This window comes from Gopherus evgoodei, chromosome 7, assembly GCF_007399415.2.
Source record: "Gopherus evgoodei ecotype Sinaloan lineage chromosome 7, rGopEvg1_v1.p, whole genome shotgun sequence".
Taxonomy (NCBI): Eukaryota; Metazoa; Chordata; order Testudines; family Testudinidae; genus Gopherus; species Gopherus evgoodei.
The window spans coordinates 43843141-43863015 of NC_044328.1; the positions used below are offsets into that span (position 1 = coordinate 43843141).

A 19875-nucleotide genomic window follows, 5' to 3' on the forward strand; every position below is an offset into this window, starting at 1 on the left:
CCAGCTGTGCTACAGATACAAATAGAAAATTATTTAATAAGTGATAAGATGCTTGATACAAAGTCCATTGAAAGACTGTGGAAAGACTCCCATTAACTTCAATGAGCGTGGGATCAGACCCCCAGTCAGCTAACAAAAATTAATCACTCTTTGTCTTCACTAGCCAAATCATCATTCAGCTGTATTTCAACATACTGTGGTGGAAAAATTTCTTCAGTCATATAGCTTGGTGCTATTTTTAATATGGAGAAGAGGTACAGGACCACTAGCAGTAGTTACAGTTATGGGCAGTAATAAGTAAACTGATTGTATACTGGAAAGAACTTTATAACCCAGATCCAGCTAAGGAATTTTCTTGATTTTCTTTAGAAGCTAAAGATTTGATCTCCGGCCTTTGTAATTTTTTAATGAAATTTACTGTAAGTTCAGCAAATGTAATGGGAGTAAGTCAGGACAGATATATGAGCTGCAGAATTGATAGGCAGAGATTGTGCAAAAATATTAAGTAATTAGATTGGGATGTAGGTTTGGAGTTAATTCAGCAAAAGATTCCTTTCAGGACTGGCTAGTGACCCAGCAAGTTGCATATGATTCAGAATCAGTCAGTGGCATTCATTGGACCTGCAGAAAAGTGAGAACAGATTTGATGCATCTTCTCTGAGAATGCCCAGAGATTCAGAAGAAGGGGGGAGGATCATGCTGATGGTGATATTCCAAATGATCAAAGGTGTGGGAGGCTAGCTGCAGAAAGCAATGCATTGCAAGATGTAGAAAGCAATGCATTTTCAAGCTGTGCAGACCATTCTTGCTGAGAACATCTTATAACAAAGAGGAACATATTGAGCAAGTGAACACCAGGATCTGGGCTAAATGTACCTGAGTAGTATAGAGGTATGAATGTTCTGGCAAATTTAGAACTGATTTCAGGCAATGTGACAGAAAGGAGATTTTTGATGAAGTTGGTGTATATTTTTGAGCTTTCTGATTAAATTATCCTTATTTAGAGTACAGAATATATTTAATTCTAAATGGACCATATTCAGCTCTTGTGCAAGGGTTAAAGTTTACTGAAATCAGTAGATTTCTTTCTATTTTCTCTAGGTCTGAATTTGGCTGATGATCTTTGGACTTGACTCATGGTTTTTGAATGCCTGGCGTTTGCAGTACTATAAATTCACAGAATATATTTAGTACTGCCAACTCCAGGCATTCAAAAACCATGAGTCAGGCTCAAAGATCATGAGTGTGGTTTAAAAATAATAAATGAAGTTATTTTTATTAGCATTCTGGTTCTTGAGCCTTTACAGGTCATGTTTTCAAACCTTTCTCCACAATCATGAGGGCTAGAAATTAATTCACTTTAAAAAAATGAAAAAAGAATCTCATATTGTCACTGGGGACCCTTCCCTGACTGACTCCTCTTCCTGAGAAGTCAGGTTTATTTTAAAATGGGTCAGAACAGGATTTTGATAGGCGATATAATCAATATGCAGCCAAATGTATTACTAGCGCATGATTCTTTTGAACTCAATATAAACAGATTTTCAGTAGGACAATGATTTCCCAGATTTCTTTCTATAGCATTTGGTTCAGAATTAGCATCATCTTGCAGATTTAAGAATTCTGGGTGGGGGCCGGGGCTGTGCTGCAGAATAGAGTTTAGTTTTACATAGCATCTTCCAGTCTCAAGATATCTTTAAAAAAAAAAAAAAAGTTAGATACCTGGAATTTAGTGACTGCAGAGACAAACAGATGAACTATTTTGTGCCCAGCAACAGCTCAAACCCACAAGACATTAGATCCCTGTTGAGAGAGAGAATGTTGGCTAGGGCACATTGGTGATTATTCCCCATCTCTTCTGGAAAGTGCCATGGGATATTTCATATCCATTTCCACAGCAACTAGAGACAAGTAGCAGAGGCTTTGATTTGCTATCTCCCAATCTAAAGGATGACAAGTGAAGGCATCAGGCCTGTAACTGATGTAATTGCAAAGCACACGGTGGTTAAACCCTCAGAATGACATGACAGGATGAAAAAAAAAAAGGCTGAAAAGCACAAGGGGTAAGTGAAGTTTTCTTTGGAACTGCTCTATGCATCCAACTTCATGCTTCCGCCCCCCCCGCAGGATGCTGGACTGTGCTTGAATGCATTCCACCTTACAGTGGGATTTAAAGTCAGATTCAAACAAGCAGTCCGTTGGCTTCCATTAGCCTTTTGGTGCTTGATATTGGAATTTGCCCAGTGTTAAACACTGCTGCAAAGTCTGATGGTGTCCTTTAGCATAAGCACCAGTTCTGCAATGTTCTAGGGCATGAGGCTAAAACTGGCAGGAGAAGTAACTTGTACCCGAGGGGGAAGCCATCTGTATTAACACAGAGGCCTCATTTTTGAATGTGGACATCCTTTTCAGGACACCACATTTGAGGGTTCAAATTGGCACTTAGGTGCACAAATAGGTTATTTACTAATGTGAGGTATTGGTCTGATCACTCATGTGAGATTTGGATTTCCTCTTTAGATACGTGTGTTTTCAAATTAAAATAGTTTCTGTGACAGAAGAGAGATGACTCAGTCTCAGGATAGTAACAGAGTTTTCATGGTATCACACAGGAAAAGGTTTCTCTCTGACACTTCGGCTCTCTAAAATAATTCGCTGCTCAATTCTCTGCTTGTGGCAGTAGCAGTTAAATCTCAGACTTCTGTTCTGTGTTTCCCTGAACTGGACTCTCGTATTTACTCCATCCAGGCCTTTTGTGTGGTTGCCCTGCATAGGGCAGTTCGCAGAACAGTGCGCTGCAGAATTCCTCTTTCTAATGGCTCACTTCCTACTTTCACGGCTTGCGCAGTTTGGGACCTGTACCAGCAATCACAGATCACTGGGTGATGGTAAACCAGTCCAGCCAGTCAACCACAATGAGTTACTCCCAAGACGGGTTCCAGCTCTTTTGTATCATAAGCTCCTCAGAAAAGGGCCTTTGTATTTTATTTCTCTGTAAAGCACCATGCACATCTCTGGTGCTGCAGAAATACTAACCACTATGCGTGAACAAGTGAGCATCCAGAAAACACTCCAAAATACACTGATGTGGAGGATGGGGCAAAACAGAAAATAGCTGGAGGGCCACAAAGTATGATAGCTACAGCATTTTCACATTAGACTCAACTAGCCATGTGGGGCCTGATCCTGCCATTGATCCACAGACTGAAATCTCCATGAAATAAATGAGGGAGTTCTGTGTAAAAACAAATGGCTGGATATGGCTTCAGGTGTTGGGTTAGGGAATGCCGACCAGGAGATAGAATGGACATGATGGGATATTGACAGGAACACAGAGAAGGGGGAAAGCACTGCTGTCCTATCTGTTGTTTTGGGAAGACCCCTCTCCAAATTCTTCACCAGGACTTTGAAACAACCAGCAAGACCGCCGCCAAATAATTTATCCCAGGTTTTATGTGCATGCTGGGACATAGCTTTGGAGGGTTAGTTAGCACTGTGTGTAAAATCATGCCATGAAAGCCAGCAGTTGTATACTACCACAATAAAGCCTCAGGGCCAAATGCTCAGCTAATGTAGATTGGTGTAGTCAATGGAAACATAGTTAGTTACAACAGCAGAGAATTTGGCCCAGCATGCTTTGTTTCATAACCCTAATTCTCTCAGTACGTGCTATGAGTGATTTCCATTGAGTTCAGTGGGAGTTATTTGTAGTCTGCATGGAGAGTCTGAGCTTGAGGAGATTCCAGGAACCTAGGACACAACTGTCCTGCAGATTACACAATATCCCAATGGCTATTACTGTGTAGAAGCTAAGGACTAAACCTCCCAGGGATATAACTGGAGTTTGTTTCTTGCAGCTAGATTATTTTGTCCAGGTTTTGTCTGAAATGCAAATGTGTAAAATGAACACCTGTGCCTAGGAAAATACATAAAACAGGATAATAAGCAGGGCATTATAGAGAACACTTACTTTCTTTGTCTTTGCTGGCACCAGGATGAAATGTGCAGTTTGGAAATGCTTCTCTGGCTATGGAATTAAAGAGAAGAATTGGTTAAATCTCCTGGGATTCAGTTCTCATCCAGTAATAAGTCAGATAGAAAATCCTACTTAAAATTTAAACAAGGAATTTCATTTAACTTTGCTTCAATTGTCTTTCTTTTTGACAGAGAGAAAATCAGCTAGGGTTTAAAAATGGCAATGACAATTAGTTATGGCTGCTATTTCTGATCTGCCTTCCACCTAATCCACCTACAGTGCAGAGAGAAGATGTGGTCTATAGGATTTATTGACACACATTTGGGATATGACAGTACAAATTGCTAGTGGTAAAGCTACCAATGTCTCATTTGCCACATTGTGTACAATGTGTACAAGTGCAAGTTAAAATAATTGTACCAGGGATTCTCAATGATTATGCCGCGAGGCCCACATCTTAATGGAGGGATTGTCTAGTGACAGCCAGATTTCCTCTCAGTTGGGATCCCTGCGCCCATTCTTGACCAGCCAGATCTCTTAACTGCCTGTTTGCAATTGCGTAACATCCCTGTGGCAATGACAATAATTTTTTGCATGGAAAAGTAATATTGATATTTAGTTTTCTCTAAAAGCAGTTAAGCAAGTGATAAAGAGAATGAGCACCACGTGCCCAGCCAGTTCTCTGCATACTTACAGCATAGCATTCCATGAACCACAGTTTGAGACTTGCTTTTATGATGCTACACCACTCTCACTTCTACGGTGCTTATAAACCCAAATTATCTTAGTTGCCAGGAATCACAGTAATTAAAGCAAATCGTTAACTAATTTTTTCTTAACTCCAAAAAGAAATGATAAATCAATTATTGCAATTCTAAAAATAGTGATGTTTTCTACCATTGGAATGTTAGGCCTTCTAGCTGTCCAGTAAGATCCAGCTTTAATTTCTGGCTCTTGATGCTTGCAAGATATTGAACAATCAAACTGTCATTGGTCCAGGACTAAATATAACTTCTGCATCCAAAACCAGTGTTTGATATTTCTCTGTCATTTTGGGCCTGAAAGTAAACTTTTTTTCAGAAAGAGATTGAAGAAAATTAATGAAACTATGTAATTTTTGTTTTTCTAAGCTTGGGGGGGGGCAGCGGGGAGTGTTTTCCAGCTGCTTATGTTTTTTAAAAAGTTATGATCTTTTTTTCCTTTAACTCAGACCTATGACATCTGTTGCTCTTCCAGGCTTGGCCCGCACATAGTATTGCAAATGCACTTTGATTCTGATTACAGCACCCTCTGGCCATCCAGTCCTGAACGATAAATAAACTGAGCCTGTGCTCCTCAGTTCTGACCTACAGCACCATCTTTATCTATTGACTTTGGGCCCAGTGCAGTTCCCACTAAAGTCAGTGGGAGTCTTTCTACTGATTTCAGTGTGAGTTGAAGTTGCACAGGAATTTAGCTGTTATTTTTTCTTTGTAAAGGCCTCTCCCACACACATTCTGCACGTTTCCCAGTTACATCTACCTTTCTGTATGCGGAGTTCCATGAAGCCATGAGCCACTTGCTGGTAATTGTGTCTGTCATGTTCCTTTTTAGTCTCTACCACGTAACAGCAGTAATTGCCACTGTCCTGCAGAGTCAGATTCATCATGATGATATGAAATGTCCCATGGTGGTCTGAGGTGGTCTCCAGCCCATGGTGATTTGCTCGTTCTCCATGGAAGTACCTTTCTGTGACATTGCTGTGTGTCCCATGATGCTTCCCTGGCTCATGATGCAGATCCCTTTCGGTTACGTTGCGGATATGTTGCTTCTCAGAGCAGCTTTGGTCTCCGTTGCTGCTGAAGTACCAAATTTTGTAAAGTAAGTCATGCCGAGCAGAGAGTGGCCCAGAGATCTTGCATGTCAAGGTAACATTCTGTCCTTCTGGGCAGACGTAGAGTGAATAAGGAGTGGTGATCTTGAAAGCTGTTATCTGTTCTACATGGAGAAAAGAAACTCTAGGCAATTAAAATGTAAGATAAATGGCAAAGTGTTTGAGAATAACAACTCTTTGCGCTGCTTTGAAGATATAATTTAACAAACACCTGCAAAACAAACACCTGCAACTGCCCTGTGATGTAGATAAGCACTATAACCATTTTACAGATGAGTAAACTGAAACACACAGAGGTTAGTTAAGCAATTCACACAAGGTTACACAGTGTGTCATTGCAGCTGATTTGAGATTAGAATCCAGGAGTCCTGTTTCAGTCCTGTGCTCTAACCACTAGTTTAAGTACATTAGATTGGGCAAACATTGCCTTTGGTTAGGCAAACATGCTATACAGGACATCACCAATGTTTGCAAATCTTCTTTCCCCAAAGAATTAGACCTGAGGTCTCATTGTGTATCTTTTGTCATTTCACTGTGCTGAAATCATATGAGTGACCAAACTATTCCACATTATAGCCTCCTTCATTCCATGAGGCTACTACTGCTCTTTGGAGCAAACTATTAAAGATGTTCTTAAAATAAAATAAAACCTCACAAGACAGATTTCACCAAGAGGAGCTAAAACCTTAAGGTATCTCCAATGCTGGCTAACTCTATTCTATTTACTCCATTACCTGCCTGATTGTTTAGGATAGTTTTTTCCCAGATTAATGCTTGCAAGTTAAAATGCTTTATCCACTTCTCTCTGTGTGTGTATGTATCCTTTATACATTTGGGTGGGGAGGTAGAGAGAGAGTGAATTGGACAAGGTAAACTTATGCTATAATATACAAAAAGGCAGTATGTCTTGTGGTGCATAATTGTATAAGAAATCTTAAATCAGTAAATGTCAAATTACTTTCACAGGATTTAGATCTGTAAATCAAAGACAGAAGACACCAGCGGGTTTCTTTCTCATAGACAAGTGACTTTCTGATAATCCAATTAATACCTGTCAGATACTTAAATATTTTGCTGCTCCTTCACCCAAGCAGAGTCAAAAATCTTGTAATAATACAACATGTTTAATACATGTTTTAAAAACCACGATAGTGACACCTGACCTGTCCACTCTGGAGTTCAGATGCACTCAAAGAAACTGTACTTTGAACAGACAGCACTTTATTTGGACAGTTTGTAATGTACAGGAGCCATAAATTAATCCAGTTTAAATTTTTTAGAGGGTCCCAGTAAGCAAGAGGAGGAGAAACCTCTTAGATCTTAGGGCTAAGTCCTGTTTCCATTTAGCAAAACTTCCATTCAATGGCAACAGGTTTGGTGGACACCAAAGTGTTAAAAATATGTAAAAAATATGTAATGTTATGTAAATAATGTTGGAAGTGTACCTTAACCTTAAAAATAAGACTTATTTTCATTAGGCAGTAGGCTTAATGTACTTGAACTATAACAAGTTACTATTTTTACTCCTGTCATGTAGCACGGAGCTTTTGCCCTCTTTCTGATTTGTGTGGTAGCAGTAGTGTTATGCAGGTCACTCACTTACTGGAACTAGGGCTGTGGGATGCAGTTCTATGATGTCTTAGTACTGTAAAATTTGCTGCGAGAGATCAAAGTGGATCAGCAGCCTCTGTGTTTGTGAGGGAAGGATGATGGGAGGGGGAGTACATGGTTCTCAAATGAGAACATTTCACAATGCCTATGATTCAATTACAAATCCTCATCATTGGCATTATATTCAGTTCCTTCTTCCCCCCAATCAGGGCTCTGTTAATGCCTGTTAAACTGTTACTATTTCTTTTTTTTTCATGTCCTCACCCCCACCCCAAGATCAGACTGTTTTTTAACCTCACCCTGTTTATGCAAGACTGCTTGTGTTTTCCATTTTCTCTAAAGGCAGAGGTGGCACTGTCTGACACTCAAATTCCGTAATGGGGGAAGTTGTTCTCTGCAGAGTTTGGAAATCCCTCATCATTGTTTACTGAAAATTGTGCTCAGTAGAGGCCCAGCAAAGGAACAGCAAGGAATGTTTGTAGCTCCAAACTGAGGTATATTAGCAGAGCTCTTTTTGGGGCTTGCAAGGTGATGAATGTCAGAATTAAGGTATATGAGCAAAGTTGGGTGGGGACCCAGGACTGAAATACCTGGGGTGCTACAGGTCAGCTAGTGGTAAACTGGCAAATCTGTGAGGTACCATGACTGACATGGCGAGGCTGGGTACTGTAGGTCAATACTGCAGTGCACGTGCAAACGTGTGGAGGAAGACTGGAACTGTGCCCACCTAGGTTCTGCCTGAGCCTCCAGCCAGCCCACTGTCCCAGAAGCACTATATCCCCAGGGACTTCTTCAAAAACTGGAGAGAGAGAAAAAAGGATTTCTTTGGAGAGAGAGAACAAAGAATTTCTTTATTGTATTTTTGAAACTTTTGATAAAGGGGGACCACTTGGTGAGGTGTCTCTGGGGTTTAATTTGTTACAGCTATGAGGGTGTTGTGAGGACAAAATGTTCTCTCACTGCAGTTACATCCTGTTGTTCTGTTGGCTCCATCTTTATTTGACTTGAGGTTTTTCATTTGATGTACTTCGCAGGAGCCAATGAAACACATTGCTCCAAAATACCACAGAAGTCTTTCAGGATTGAAACAGGCTCAAGTTCACTTGGTTTACATACTGCCTAGCCCCCCAGAAAACAGACAAACCTTGTTCAAATAGAATTTGAAAATTACGTTCTAGACTAGGTCCCTACATTCACAAGAACTTAATTTCTAATGCAGAACTAATGTTAATCTATGCAGGGCCATGTGACTTTCTCAGCCAATACCAGACCTCCAGCTCAAATAGCAGAATTGATCTTGGACAAATGGAAGTGAAAAATACCCTTAAAGTCTTTCAGTTTTTGTCCTTTACTTGTTGTATTTAGAACATTGTTGGACTCTGAACCTCCTGGTGCACCTGAATCATTTAAGTGTATTATTTACTTTTATTCTCATATTATTTTTTCTAAATTTCAGCAGACAATGCAGGAGTGAGGGAAATAAAGTCAGAGGGGCTCTGATACAGTGAAATTTCTGGGTGGGTCTCTGTGTGCTGATCTCAGTACCTAGGGCACTCTGGATATTTTTGTACAAATATCGAAGAGTGGTTCTTAATCCTGATTCCATAAGGTCTCAGTACAAAAGGGGCCTCCAGGGACTAAGGTAGAAGTCTATTGGAGGAAACTGCACTTGCAACACCTTTGACAAGCATCCCATGGGATTCTTTGTGTTTCTTACCACCCTAATAAGGTCCCCTGAAAATCAGAGGAGTGCCGCTCATCCCCATCAATTTTCCCCCTTTAAAGCTGGACCATCAAACTGTGAGGCCCCACATCAGAGGGACTCATGCCATGGCTTTCTCTTTTTGCACACAGTGGATAAAGCCATAATATCACGATTGGGTTTGCACTGAACAGCAGTTCCTAGAGGCTGAGAAATGGATGGCCACTCCACCTAGAAGAGTCAGCCTTGTGACAGAGCACTCTGCATTGCCAGCACGTGGAATGGACTGGATGGGGATTTTCTAGCAGGGATTTTCTGTCCTTCTCTCCTATGAATCAGTGATCACAGGTGCAATCTTTGTTGTGGGAAGCTCTCACCTATGGACTGGGAAGCTGAGTCCAGCAGCTGGGCTTATATCTCATATGGACATTGCATTACAGTACTACTGGGGTGCTGCACTGTTTGAGGTGCCATCCTGCAGACGAGGCAACATCTCGTCTGCCTACCTTTCAGTAGCTGCTGTCTAGGTGGACATTACAGATCTTTGTCACTTATTATAGATCTTGTGGCATTTTAATTTAAGGAGTGAATGTTTGCCCCAGTGCCCTGCCCAATGCTCCCTTACTGATTAAGAAAAGTTATAAAGTCCAAGGCTAGGTCTGAGCTATTGTTGAGCACGTTTAACTTGCTATTTTTGCCTATACAGTCACTGCACTGCTAGGATCTGCCTACCCACTTTCTGACACTTGTCTATGAGGAGAAGTAGGGAAGTCCACGTAGTATTTCTGTGTGGGTGTTTTTTTTTTGGTTTGTATATTTTTAAACACTGAAAAGAAAGTACATACTTTTGCCTACCCTGCATCTTAAAACAGCTCTTGCTTCACCCACAGGATTTCATGGAACCCATCTACAGTGGTGGAAAATAAACACAGCCCACATATTTGGTAAGAGATCCTGTGCCAGCAGTCGTGCGGGGCAGAGGTTACCATATATGTGAAGTGTTTGCCGTGGGGTAGTGGGTATAATAGGCCAGGGAAGGCAGAGCCTTCCCTAGCTGCAGCTGCTGCCACAGGCCATTGGGGCTGGGGCTGCTCAGGCTGGCCAGAGGCTAGGGCTGGGGCTGGGGCTGCTTGGGCCAGCCGGCTGGTGCAGCTGGAATCGGCTGGCTGGCCTGGGACTTGGACCAGCCCAGGGCTCCTGCCGCGGAGGGTGGGGCCTCATGCAGAATGGGTGGGGCTGTGGGGCTAGCCTCTCCTAAGGCGAGGGGCGGTTCACCCGCCGCTCACAGTGTTTGGCTTTCTGTATTTTCCTTCTCTTTTCTAAGCTCAAAGGGGAGTTCTTTAAAGCTATCTAATGGATTGTGTGATAAGACTAGGGGAGGGGAAAATGGCAGCTGGTAGCACTGGTACTCTTTGCATTCTCTCTGTACCAGTAACACAAGGCGTAGTCTTTAGGAAACACTATTGTAATTGGTGTTCTCTCCCCAAAATGATGCATGGCCTCACTAATGAGGGTAATTCCCTTTACAGTTCAACTGATTAACAAATGTCATCCACACTGTACAGATAAACAGTCTTTTATCATGATTCTCTCTTCCATGTGGCATCAAAGATTCATATATATTCAAACATCCATCACTCTCCCCTTGTCTCTATTATAGCGCCCTATAAGTGTATATCTGGTACCTTAATATTTCAAACAATCCTAAGTGACTGATGGAACAATTCTTGCTTGCCTCCATCCATCTCATTGCCCTGACTTTTCTCCTGCCTTCCCTCCTCATTAGGAGTTAAAGGCCCCATGGAAACAGAAAGGACGCAGCCTAGCACCTGAAAGTACATATACATCCACAGTTATATCCATCACACTGAACAGATTAGACAATGAAAAGGCACCAAAGGAGCGACAGCTCAAATTTTTTCATACAAAAAAAAAAAAAAAGTTTGTTATAAAATGTTCTATTTTCTCAATGTTTTAAATCAATTTTTTAAATTAAAATAATTTTAATTTTAAAATGTTTTTGTTTATCAAACCCCCCCGTTTTCAGTGAGAAAACACAGTTTTTAGTAAACAAAGCATTCTGTAAAGATTTTGATTAAAAGTCAGTAAAATAAATCATGGACAATTTTCACAAAATGGAAAGTTGGTCCATTTTTAATTTTAGAACATGGAAATAATTCGGAAATTTCAACTTTTTCTGATAAATCATTTTACTGTTTTCAATCAGTTCCTGTTGACTGAACAAATAAAACAATCTACAAATAGAAACTAGTCCCACCTTCGTGGCCTACCACTTATCAAACATCCTCCTTCTGAACTAAATTGTCTTGACATAGATTAATAGATTCCAAGGCCAGAAAAGACTATTGTGATCATCTAGTCTGACCTCCTGTATAACACAGGCCATTTAACTTCTCCAAAATAATTCCTAGAACATATATTTTAGAAAAACATCCAATCTTGATTTAAAAATTGTCAGTGATGTAGAATCCACCATAACCATTGGTAAATTGTTTCAAAAGTTAATTACTCTCACCATTAAAAATGTATGCCTTATTTCCAGTCTGAATTTGTCTAGCTTCAACTTCCAGCCATTGGATCTTATTATACCTTTTTCTGCTCGACTGAAGAGCCCATTATTAAATAGTATTCCTCATGTAGATTCTTATAGTCTGTAATCAAGTTACCCCTTAACCTTCTCTTTGTTACACTAAATAGATTGAGCTTTTTGAGTCCATCACTATGAGGCATGTCTTCTAATCATTTAATCATTCTTGTGGCTCTTCAGTTTATCAACATTCCCCTTTAACTGTGGGCACCACAACTGGACACAGTATTCCCACAGCAGTTACACCAGTGTCAAATTTAGAGATAAAATAACTTCTCTACCCCTTCCCCTTTTTGTGAATCCAAGGATTGCATTAGTTCTTTGGGGAACAAAATAAAACTGGGATCTCTTGTTCATCGGATTCTCCCCCACACAAATCATTTTCAGAGTCACTGCTTCCAGGATAGAATCCCTATCCTGTAAGTATGGCCTGCATTCTTTGTTACTAGATGTATACATTTACATTTAGTCATATTAAAACACACATTGTTGGCTTGCACCCAGTTTATCAAGCGATCCAGATTGCTCTGGGTCAATGACCTATCCTTTTCATTACCACTCTCCCAATTTTTGTGTCATCTGCAAACTTTGTCAGTGATGGTTTTATGTTTTCTTCCAGGTCATTGATAAAAATATTAAATAGGATAGGGTCAAGAATCAATCCTGCAAACCCCTCTGGAAACAAACCTGGTCGATGTGAATTCTCTGTTTGCAATTACATTTTGAGACCTATCAGTTAGCCAGTTTTTAATCCATCTAATGTGTGCCATGTTAATTTTATATTGTTCTAATTTTTCTTAATCAAAGTATCATGTGGTACCAAATCATGTTATGATATCTTGACATGGCATTGGCGTCACAGAGATTTCAGGAGGTTTTGATGGCACAGAAAGCCTAGCTGATAGAGTGCTGTGCTGCCCCATCCTAATCAGGACTTTTCACTGGAATCAGTGCAGGTGGTAGATCTGACACAAACATAGCAGGGGCGGATCTGTGGCTTTCACTAACCTCTACTCAGACCTAGTTTTAGAAGTAAGGGCACAAAATGACCTTTGCTTTTGTCCGCTCGCAGGGAGCCCTTCTCTTAGCAGATAACTAGCACCATAGTAGGCCAAGCCAAATCCCATTTCACCTCCAGCATTTCGGTCCGAATAGTTTTGCCTCACCCCAACCAACACACAGCTTTGTGTCATTAGTTGTGTAATCTAGTTCCGTGTTCCTGCAATCTGTGGTGAGCCAAGGCAAAGAGAATGATGCAAGCATCCTGGGGACATCAAGGAAGGCATGATTTCTCCTCACCATTCAGGTCTAAATTTGCAGGATGTTTTTAAGAAAATAAGCAAAATGCAGAGGAAAACCCTAAGGTCACTTAATTAACTTTGTATCACTGTTGAATTTCTTAAAATAAAATTAATTTTATTTCATCTAGAATTTTGTTTAAACAAATGAAAGCTTCTCCCCTCATTTCCCTGAGAATTTCTATGCCCTCTGAGAGATCTTCCAAAGCTTTTCCCTTTTCAATCCCCCTTGTTCTTTGCTATTCCCTTCTCTCCCAGCATCAGTAAAGCAACATTCTCACTTTGCCAGGGCGGGTAAATACAATATTTTATTTATTTATTTTTGTAACAATTGAGTAAAACATCATCAGTTTTTTCATTATAATCTTCTCCATGACCAGTGGTTGAAGGAGATTTTAAAAAGAGGATGGAGATCCCTTAGCCCACCAGCCCAGGAGGAGGAACTGCGAGGAAGCAGTGCTTTGCCTAGCCAGGGAGAGGAGGGGTGCTCTCTCTCTGCTGTTAGTGGGAGAAGGAAAACTATTATGCACCTTCTGATCATGACGGTAAGGGTAGGCAGGTACATTTTGTACCCAGGCTGTACATTTTCATGAATGTCGCAAGACTGTCTTAATTTATCACTGGACTTCAGAGTTTTCATCCCAGTGAAATAAATGTGGGGAATTCAGACTTCTGTTAGGACGCATCTACATTAGGAAAAGCATCTTGTTTTGACAGTGCCTCTCCTGGCCTCCTCTCAATTGTGTTGAATACAGATCAGCTGCCAGTGTAGATTGGACCAAATCATTACAGCAAGTGAGATTGTGTTGATAGGTTTGACCCATCTACACTAGCAGCTAAACTGTTTTCAAAATTGCTTGGAAGGGCCAGGGAAGAACCATTGTTGACACCATTGTCAACTATTAGTCATTTTTACAGTGCAGATGGTCACTGTAGATCTATTCTTTTAATATGTCTATTGATTCATAGGCTTTAAGACCAGAAGGGGCCAACATGATCACCTAGTCTGACCTCCTGCACATTGCAGGCCATAGAACCTCACTTAGCACTCCGTAGAACCTTACCCATCCATTCCTTCACTGCATCGATCCACTTTCAGAAGAAACCCTGCAACCAAAACTTAGATTCCTGTGTAAATTCATCAGCAGAAATACACCAAATCCACAAGATGATCTCTGTGGCCTAGCATAGAATTTTCCGTGGGCTGTGTCACTGGTGGCCTTGTCTTTTAGTTTTGCTTTGTCTCGGGTTCCAAGAAAAAAATTCAAAGTGAAATTCTGCTGAAACTACATGTGAAACCACTAACTTTCTCATTGTTTCCACCTGAAATGTTACCTTCACTCACAGTGCTGCCTAGGCATGGCTTGCTGAAAGGTTAATGAGCAATAGCAAACGTGACCATGTTCAAGTGTGTGATATATTTAGAAATCATGAGTGCTACTTCTTTTGGGGTTTCACAAAGAAAATCGCATGAGCTCTAGATGGAATCTAATTGACTTTGTGACAGAAAAGGAGATGGGCAAAATTTTGTGACCAACTCTATTTTTTCAGCAAAAAGTGCAGATTAAGTTATACAAAAATGTTTTGTGAATTCATGTTGGCTTTACCAAATTATCCATGTAAAAAACCCTAAAAAAATCCCCAAAAATCTAAATGTCTTGTTTTGAAAATTTTGAAACAAACCTTTTTTAATTTTTGGTTTGAAACTAGCTTTTCTTTCAAAATTTCCAGTAATTTTATTTTTTAAAATGTCAGATATTTTAAAATGCTCTAAACTGAAACAAAATGTTTCATTTCAGGCAAACACAATGTTCCATTTCATCTGAATTACATTTTTAAAACTTTTCAATTCATTTCATTTTCTGTCCACCCTGAAATTTTTTGGACATTTTTAAACTGCCAAAAAAAAAATGTTATTTGCCTGGCTCTAGACAGAGATCCCTTTGCCATTAGAACATAAGAACGGCCAGGCTGGATCAGACCAATGGTCCACTGAGCCTAATATTCTGTCTCTGACAGTGGCCAGTGCCAGATGCTTCAGAGAGAAGGAACGGAACAGGCTAATTTCGAGTGATCCATCCCTTGTTGTCCAGTCTCAGCTTCTGGCAGTTGGAGGTTTAGGGACACCCGGAGCATACGGTTACATCCCTGGCTTTCTTGGCCCTTCCTCAAAGCTCTGTCTGTTCTTATGGCTTGTCTGTATGAAATTAAGGCACAGCAAGATGGGGTGTAATCTGCCTTGTTCTAGCATACTGTGCACTGACTGCCTTTGGGAATCCTGTTGCCCACACACTGGAAGTCCTGTTGTGCACTTTAATCTATCCCACTTTGAAACACGAGTTGAATAAAGCGCACTATGAAAGTTTTAATGCGCAGCAGCAGAGTCCACAAGGGCACTCACTCACTGTGTGGCAGGCTGGATCAGGATAGATTTACAGTTGAGCTTGCTGTGCACTGTTTGTATAAACGAGTAAAGCCCTGCATGGATACAAAATTTGCATCTGCATGCAATCTGCAGATATGGTCCGCAGATATCTGCAGATTTGCAGGGCTCTGCAAACAAGCCCTTAGACTGGCATCCCCTCAGGACAGGGACTGTCTCTTCTCATCTGTCTGAAAAGCATCCAGCCCATCATGAGCACTACCGAAGATTAATAATAATAAACTTGAATTAGCATATTACTTTAAATGTGACCTTATGTTTAGCTCCAATATCCTAGATGGCTAAAATAAGTGAATCCCTCACTTACAGCCTAATCCAAAACTCACTGAAGACATTGCAAAGACTCCCTCCCCTTGATTTCAGTGAGCTTTGGATCAGGCCCACAGTAAAGTGCATTTTAATCTACACAAGACACTATAAGCAGAGCTTCACTACCCTGGATTCCCTTCCATTCTTTGCCCCTTGTATAGTGCTATCTTCACCCTCTTTAGTAGCAAAGGGTACCATCAGCTGGGTAGTCTCTCTGTCCCCCCTATCCTCACCCACAGAGTGGTGGACACTCCAGGTCCATTCCTGTTCTAACCAATGTTCTGCAACATGCCCTTCCACTAATCTGTTCTGTGCAGAATGCCTGAATACCTGGCAGGGTGATACTAATACTGAATTGCAGGAGGCCTGAGTGTTGGCATAACACACCTTTGAAAGAACAATGTTTGCAGGGGCCTCCCAAGAACCTGAGCCCAAGACAGGATGTTTGTGCTCTGAAAGGCCATGCCCAGAAAGTGAACAGCAGAAAAGTTACCTTGGTTCTCAACCTGGGGCCCAATCAGCACACAGCTGCAGCCCATGTGACATCCTCAGGGCCATACAGGTATTATATATATTGTATGGATGTGCCCACATAACACATGGAGAGCTGTATATGCAGCCCACAACGGTAATTAGGTTGAGAACCTCTGCCTTAGAGGTAGAGGTAAGAAGTGTTATGTTGGAATCAAGGACTAGTTTTAATTTCTGTTGAGGTTTGAAAATCTTTCTTTCATTGATTGCTTAAATATCCACATAAATGTGTCCAGAGGAAGGTACAATTGGCAATTTCCACAAGGGCGGACAACCATCCCTCTTTCACCAGGGTTACATTATTACTGGTGCTATATTAACACCCAGAGGCCCCAATCAGAAAAAGGTCCCTAGCTTGCTGGGCACTGTACAGACTGCTCAGTTTATTGGCTGAGCAAAGTGAGGTCTAACACTCAACTCAGTGGCGCTTGTCCGCCTGTAATGAGATAACTTTTAAAAGCAAAGTCCAATTAATTCCAAAATGTCAGAGAACATTCTAGGTGTCAGTGGGGGAGAATTCCATTGATTTTTGGTGACAATGAGGAAACTGGAACGTGGAAAAAGTCTGATTTCCACACAGTGCCCATTTGGTGCTGCATTGTGCCCTCAATGGTAACTCAGTCTGTCATTAAGCACTCCTTCCAGGTTCTTTGCATGCTTCAATCCCTTTGGTTGAAATGAGTCAGCAAATGAAACTGCAGGCCAGGACTGAAGTGGTTTGACATGAGTGTTGGTGAGTGCAGGGCCTGAAGACTGAACTAGTATTCGGCTGCTTCAAATCAGGAGCAATATTGGCTGAGTAGGAGTGAGGCTGGAGATTTCCACACCACTCATGGCTGGCTCCGGCAAATTCTTTTATCTTTGCCCAGTCAATACAGTTTTATTTCATCTATAGAAATTCCTCTGCCTGCAGCACTAGGGTTGCTGGGTATCCAGTTTTTGACCGGAACACCTGGTCGAAAAGAGACCCTGGCTGCTCCGGTCAGCAGTGCTGACCGGGCCGTTTAAAGTCCAGTTGCCAGCACATTAGGGTTAAGGCTGGCTCCCTGCCTGCCCTGGCTCTGCACAGCTCCCCAGAAGCAGCCAGCATATCCAGACACTAGGTGCAGGAGCGATCAGGGATGCTCCCATGTGCTGCCCCTGGCGCCAGCTCCGCAGTTCCCATTGGCCAGGAACCAAAGCCAATGGGAGCTGCAGGAGTGGGCCACAGGCAACGCATACCATGCAGGGAAGCTGCCTTAGCCCCACTGTGCCACTAGCCAGAAGTCGCCTGAGGTAAGCGCTGCCCGGCTGGAGCCAGCACCCTGAACCCCCTGCCCCAGGTCAGAATGCCCTCTCACACTCAAACTCCCTCCCACACCCTGCACCTCCTCCTGCACCCCAACTCCCTGTCCCTACCCGGAGCCCCCTCCCATACTGTAAACACCTTGACCCCAGCCTGGAGCCCCCTCCTGCACCCCAAACCTGTCATCCTCAGCCCACCCCAGAGCCTACACTCCCAGCTGGAGCCTGCACCTCCTCCCACACCTCAACCCCTTGCCCTAGCCTGGAGCCCCCTCCTGAACCCCTAATTTCTGGCCCTACCCTGGAGCCCGCACCCTCAGCTGGAGCCCTCACCTCCTCCCACACCACAACCCCCTGCCCCAGCCAAGTGAAAAGTGAGTGTGTGTGTAGGGAGGAGCAAGCGATGGAGGGAGGGGGGATGGAGTGAGTGGGGGTGGGGCCTCATGGTAAGGGTGGGGCAGGAGGAGGGGCAAGGCTGTTCAGTTTTGTGCAATTAGAAAGCTGACAACCCTATGTAGTACCAAATGGGCACCAAGGGGAGAGATGACCATGAAGGCAGCAGGGTTAGGGTTTAACGTTGGGGTTAAGGTTTCTGGAGGGAATCAGTGATGACTGACTGAGTTACCTCTGATTTCACAATGCTACTGCTCAGACTCCTCTGCCTGCAGCACCTTGTTGTTAGTATGAAACAACAAGGTGCTGCAGGCAGAGGAGCCTGAGCAGTAGCATTGAGATTGATAAAACAAGGTAGAGAGGAAGAGCTGGGGCTTAGACAACCTAGTGGAAGTATGCTGTATAATTAGGTCTCTTTGTTTTCAGTCAAACCTGGGATTTTATTGGTAAAAATTGGTTTAAACTGAAAACGAAGGGGCTTATGTATAATAGTTATAGGCTCGAGGCTAGAGATTGTGTCCCTGCCCTTTCTGACACCTGCCAGCTCTACTCCTGAAATCCAGTCTACTACATGTTCTATGTTACACTCTTATCCACATCCCAGCACTCCACTGGTCTGACTGGCATAGTTTGGAGCTAAAAAGCATGGCAACTCTTGCATTTACTGATGTATGCCAGTATCTGATCAATTTCCAGCCAGCTGCATGAAGTTTCTGGATTTTTGCCTTTATTGGCTGAGCAAAGGGAAGTCTTGCACTCAACTCAATGTCATTTCTCAGTTTGTCTGTAGATCAGGGAATCGGCAACCTTTGGCATGAGGCTCGCCAGGGTAAGCACCCTGGTGGCCGAGCCAGTTTGTTTACCTACCATATCCGCAGGTTCGGCCAATCATGGCTCCCACTGGCCGTGGGTTCGCTGCTGCAGGCCAGTGGGGGCTGCAGGAAGCGGCGCGGGCTAACGGGTGTGCTGGCTGCCGCTTTCCACTGTTTCCATTGGCCTGGAGCGGCGAAGTGTGGCCAGTGGGAGCCGCAATCAGCCAAACCTGTGGGCGTGGCAGGTAAACAAACCAGCCAGGGGGCTTACCCTGTTTCGGGCCACATGCCAAAGGTTGCCGATCCCTGCTGTAGATCAAAGAAACAGCTGATGGCAGCTTTTAACACCTTCCAGCATAAAAGTATGCCATCTCAGCTCTGCCCTTCTTTTCAATACAGTTTAAAAATGTTGACTCTCTGAATGACTTATTTCCCAGATAGAAAGAAAAGAAATAGGAGTGTGTGTGTATCGAGGGAAATAATACACACAGAGTTCCTGGCATAGGGAGGAAAATTGGGAACCCTGGTATGGCAGGGAGAGGAGAATTGGGGGGCACAGAGTCCCTAGCATAAGAGAAGGAGTGGCAATGTAGAGAGCCCTTGAAATAGAGGGGGATGAGAGGGAGGCACAGAGTGTTTACAGAGGGGAATGAGAGGGATGCAAGGAGGCTCTGTTGTGTGGCATGCAGAAACAACAAGTTATCACCCCAAATCATAGGGGTTCTTACCAATTATTGTCTGACTAAAAAGACCTATTTTGTGGCAGATTTCTCCTTTTACACACCACAGCCATCAGTAAATCTGCCAGCCAGTAACCAGTAAATGGGTGATGAGGTGTGCGGGGGGAGGGAGGGTGGGAGGAAAGAACATGAGGTTTTTTTCTTCTTTATATGAAACAAACATTTGTGGCTGTCTAGCGTTAAGCTGATTGCCAGATTTGGAGTCAAGGTGGATTTTTCCTTAGGTCACATTGGCAACAACAGAGCAGGGAGTGTGTGTTAGGATCAGAGCATCATGTCCCACACAATCATTTCC

General features: G+C 42.5%; 2 protein-coding genes across 2 annotated transcripts in view; one reads left to right on the plus strand and one right to left on the minus strand.

Annotated features, from left to right (window-relative positions):
• CDH23 (cadherin related 23) overlaps nucleotides 1-19875 on the plus strand; it is a 536798-nt gene that overhangs the window by 453785 nt on the left and 63138 nt on the right. The gene's annotated exons all lie outside the window — the stretch shown is intronic.
• VSIR (V-set immunoregulatory receptor) overlaps nucleotides 1-19875 on the minus strand; it is a 42680-nt gene that overhangs the window by 21555 nt on the left and 1250 nt on the right. Inside the window, exons 2-3 of the mRNA XM_030571363.1 lie at nucleotides 5498-5953; nucleotides 3971-4027 (exon numbers count right to left, since the gene is read on the minus strand). Coding sequence (XP_030427223.1) covers nucleotides 3971-4027; nucleotides 5498-5953 — 513 coding nt within the window. The remainder of the gene's footprint in view (nucleotides 1-3970; nucleotides 4028-5497; nucleotides 5954-19875) is intronic.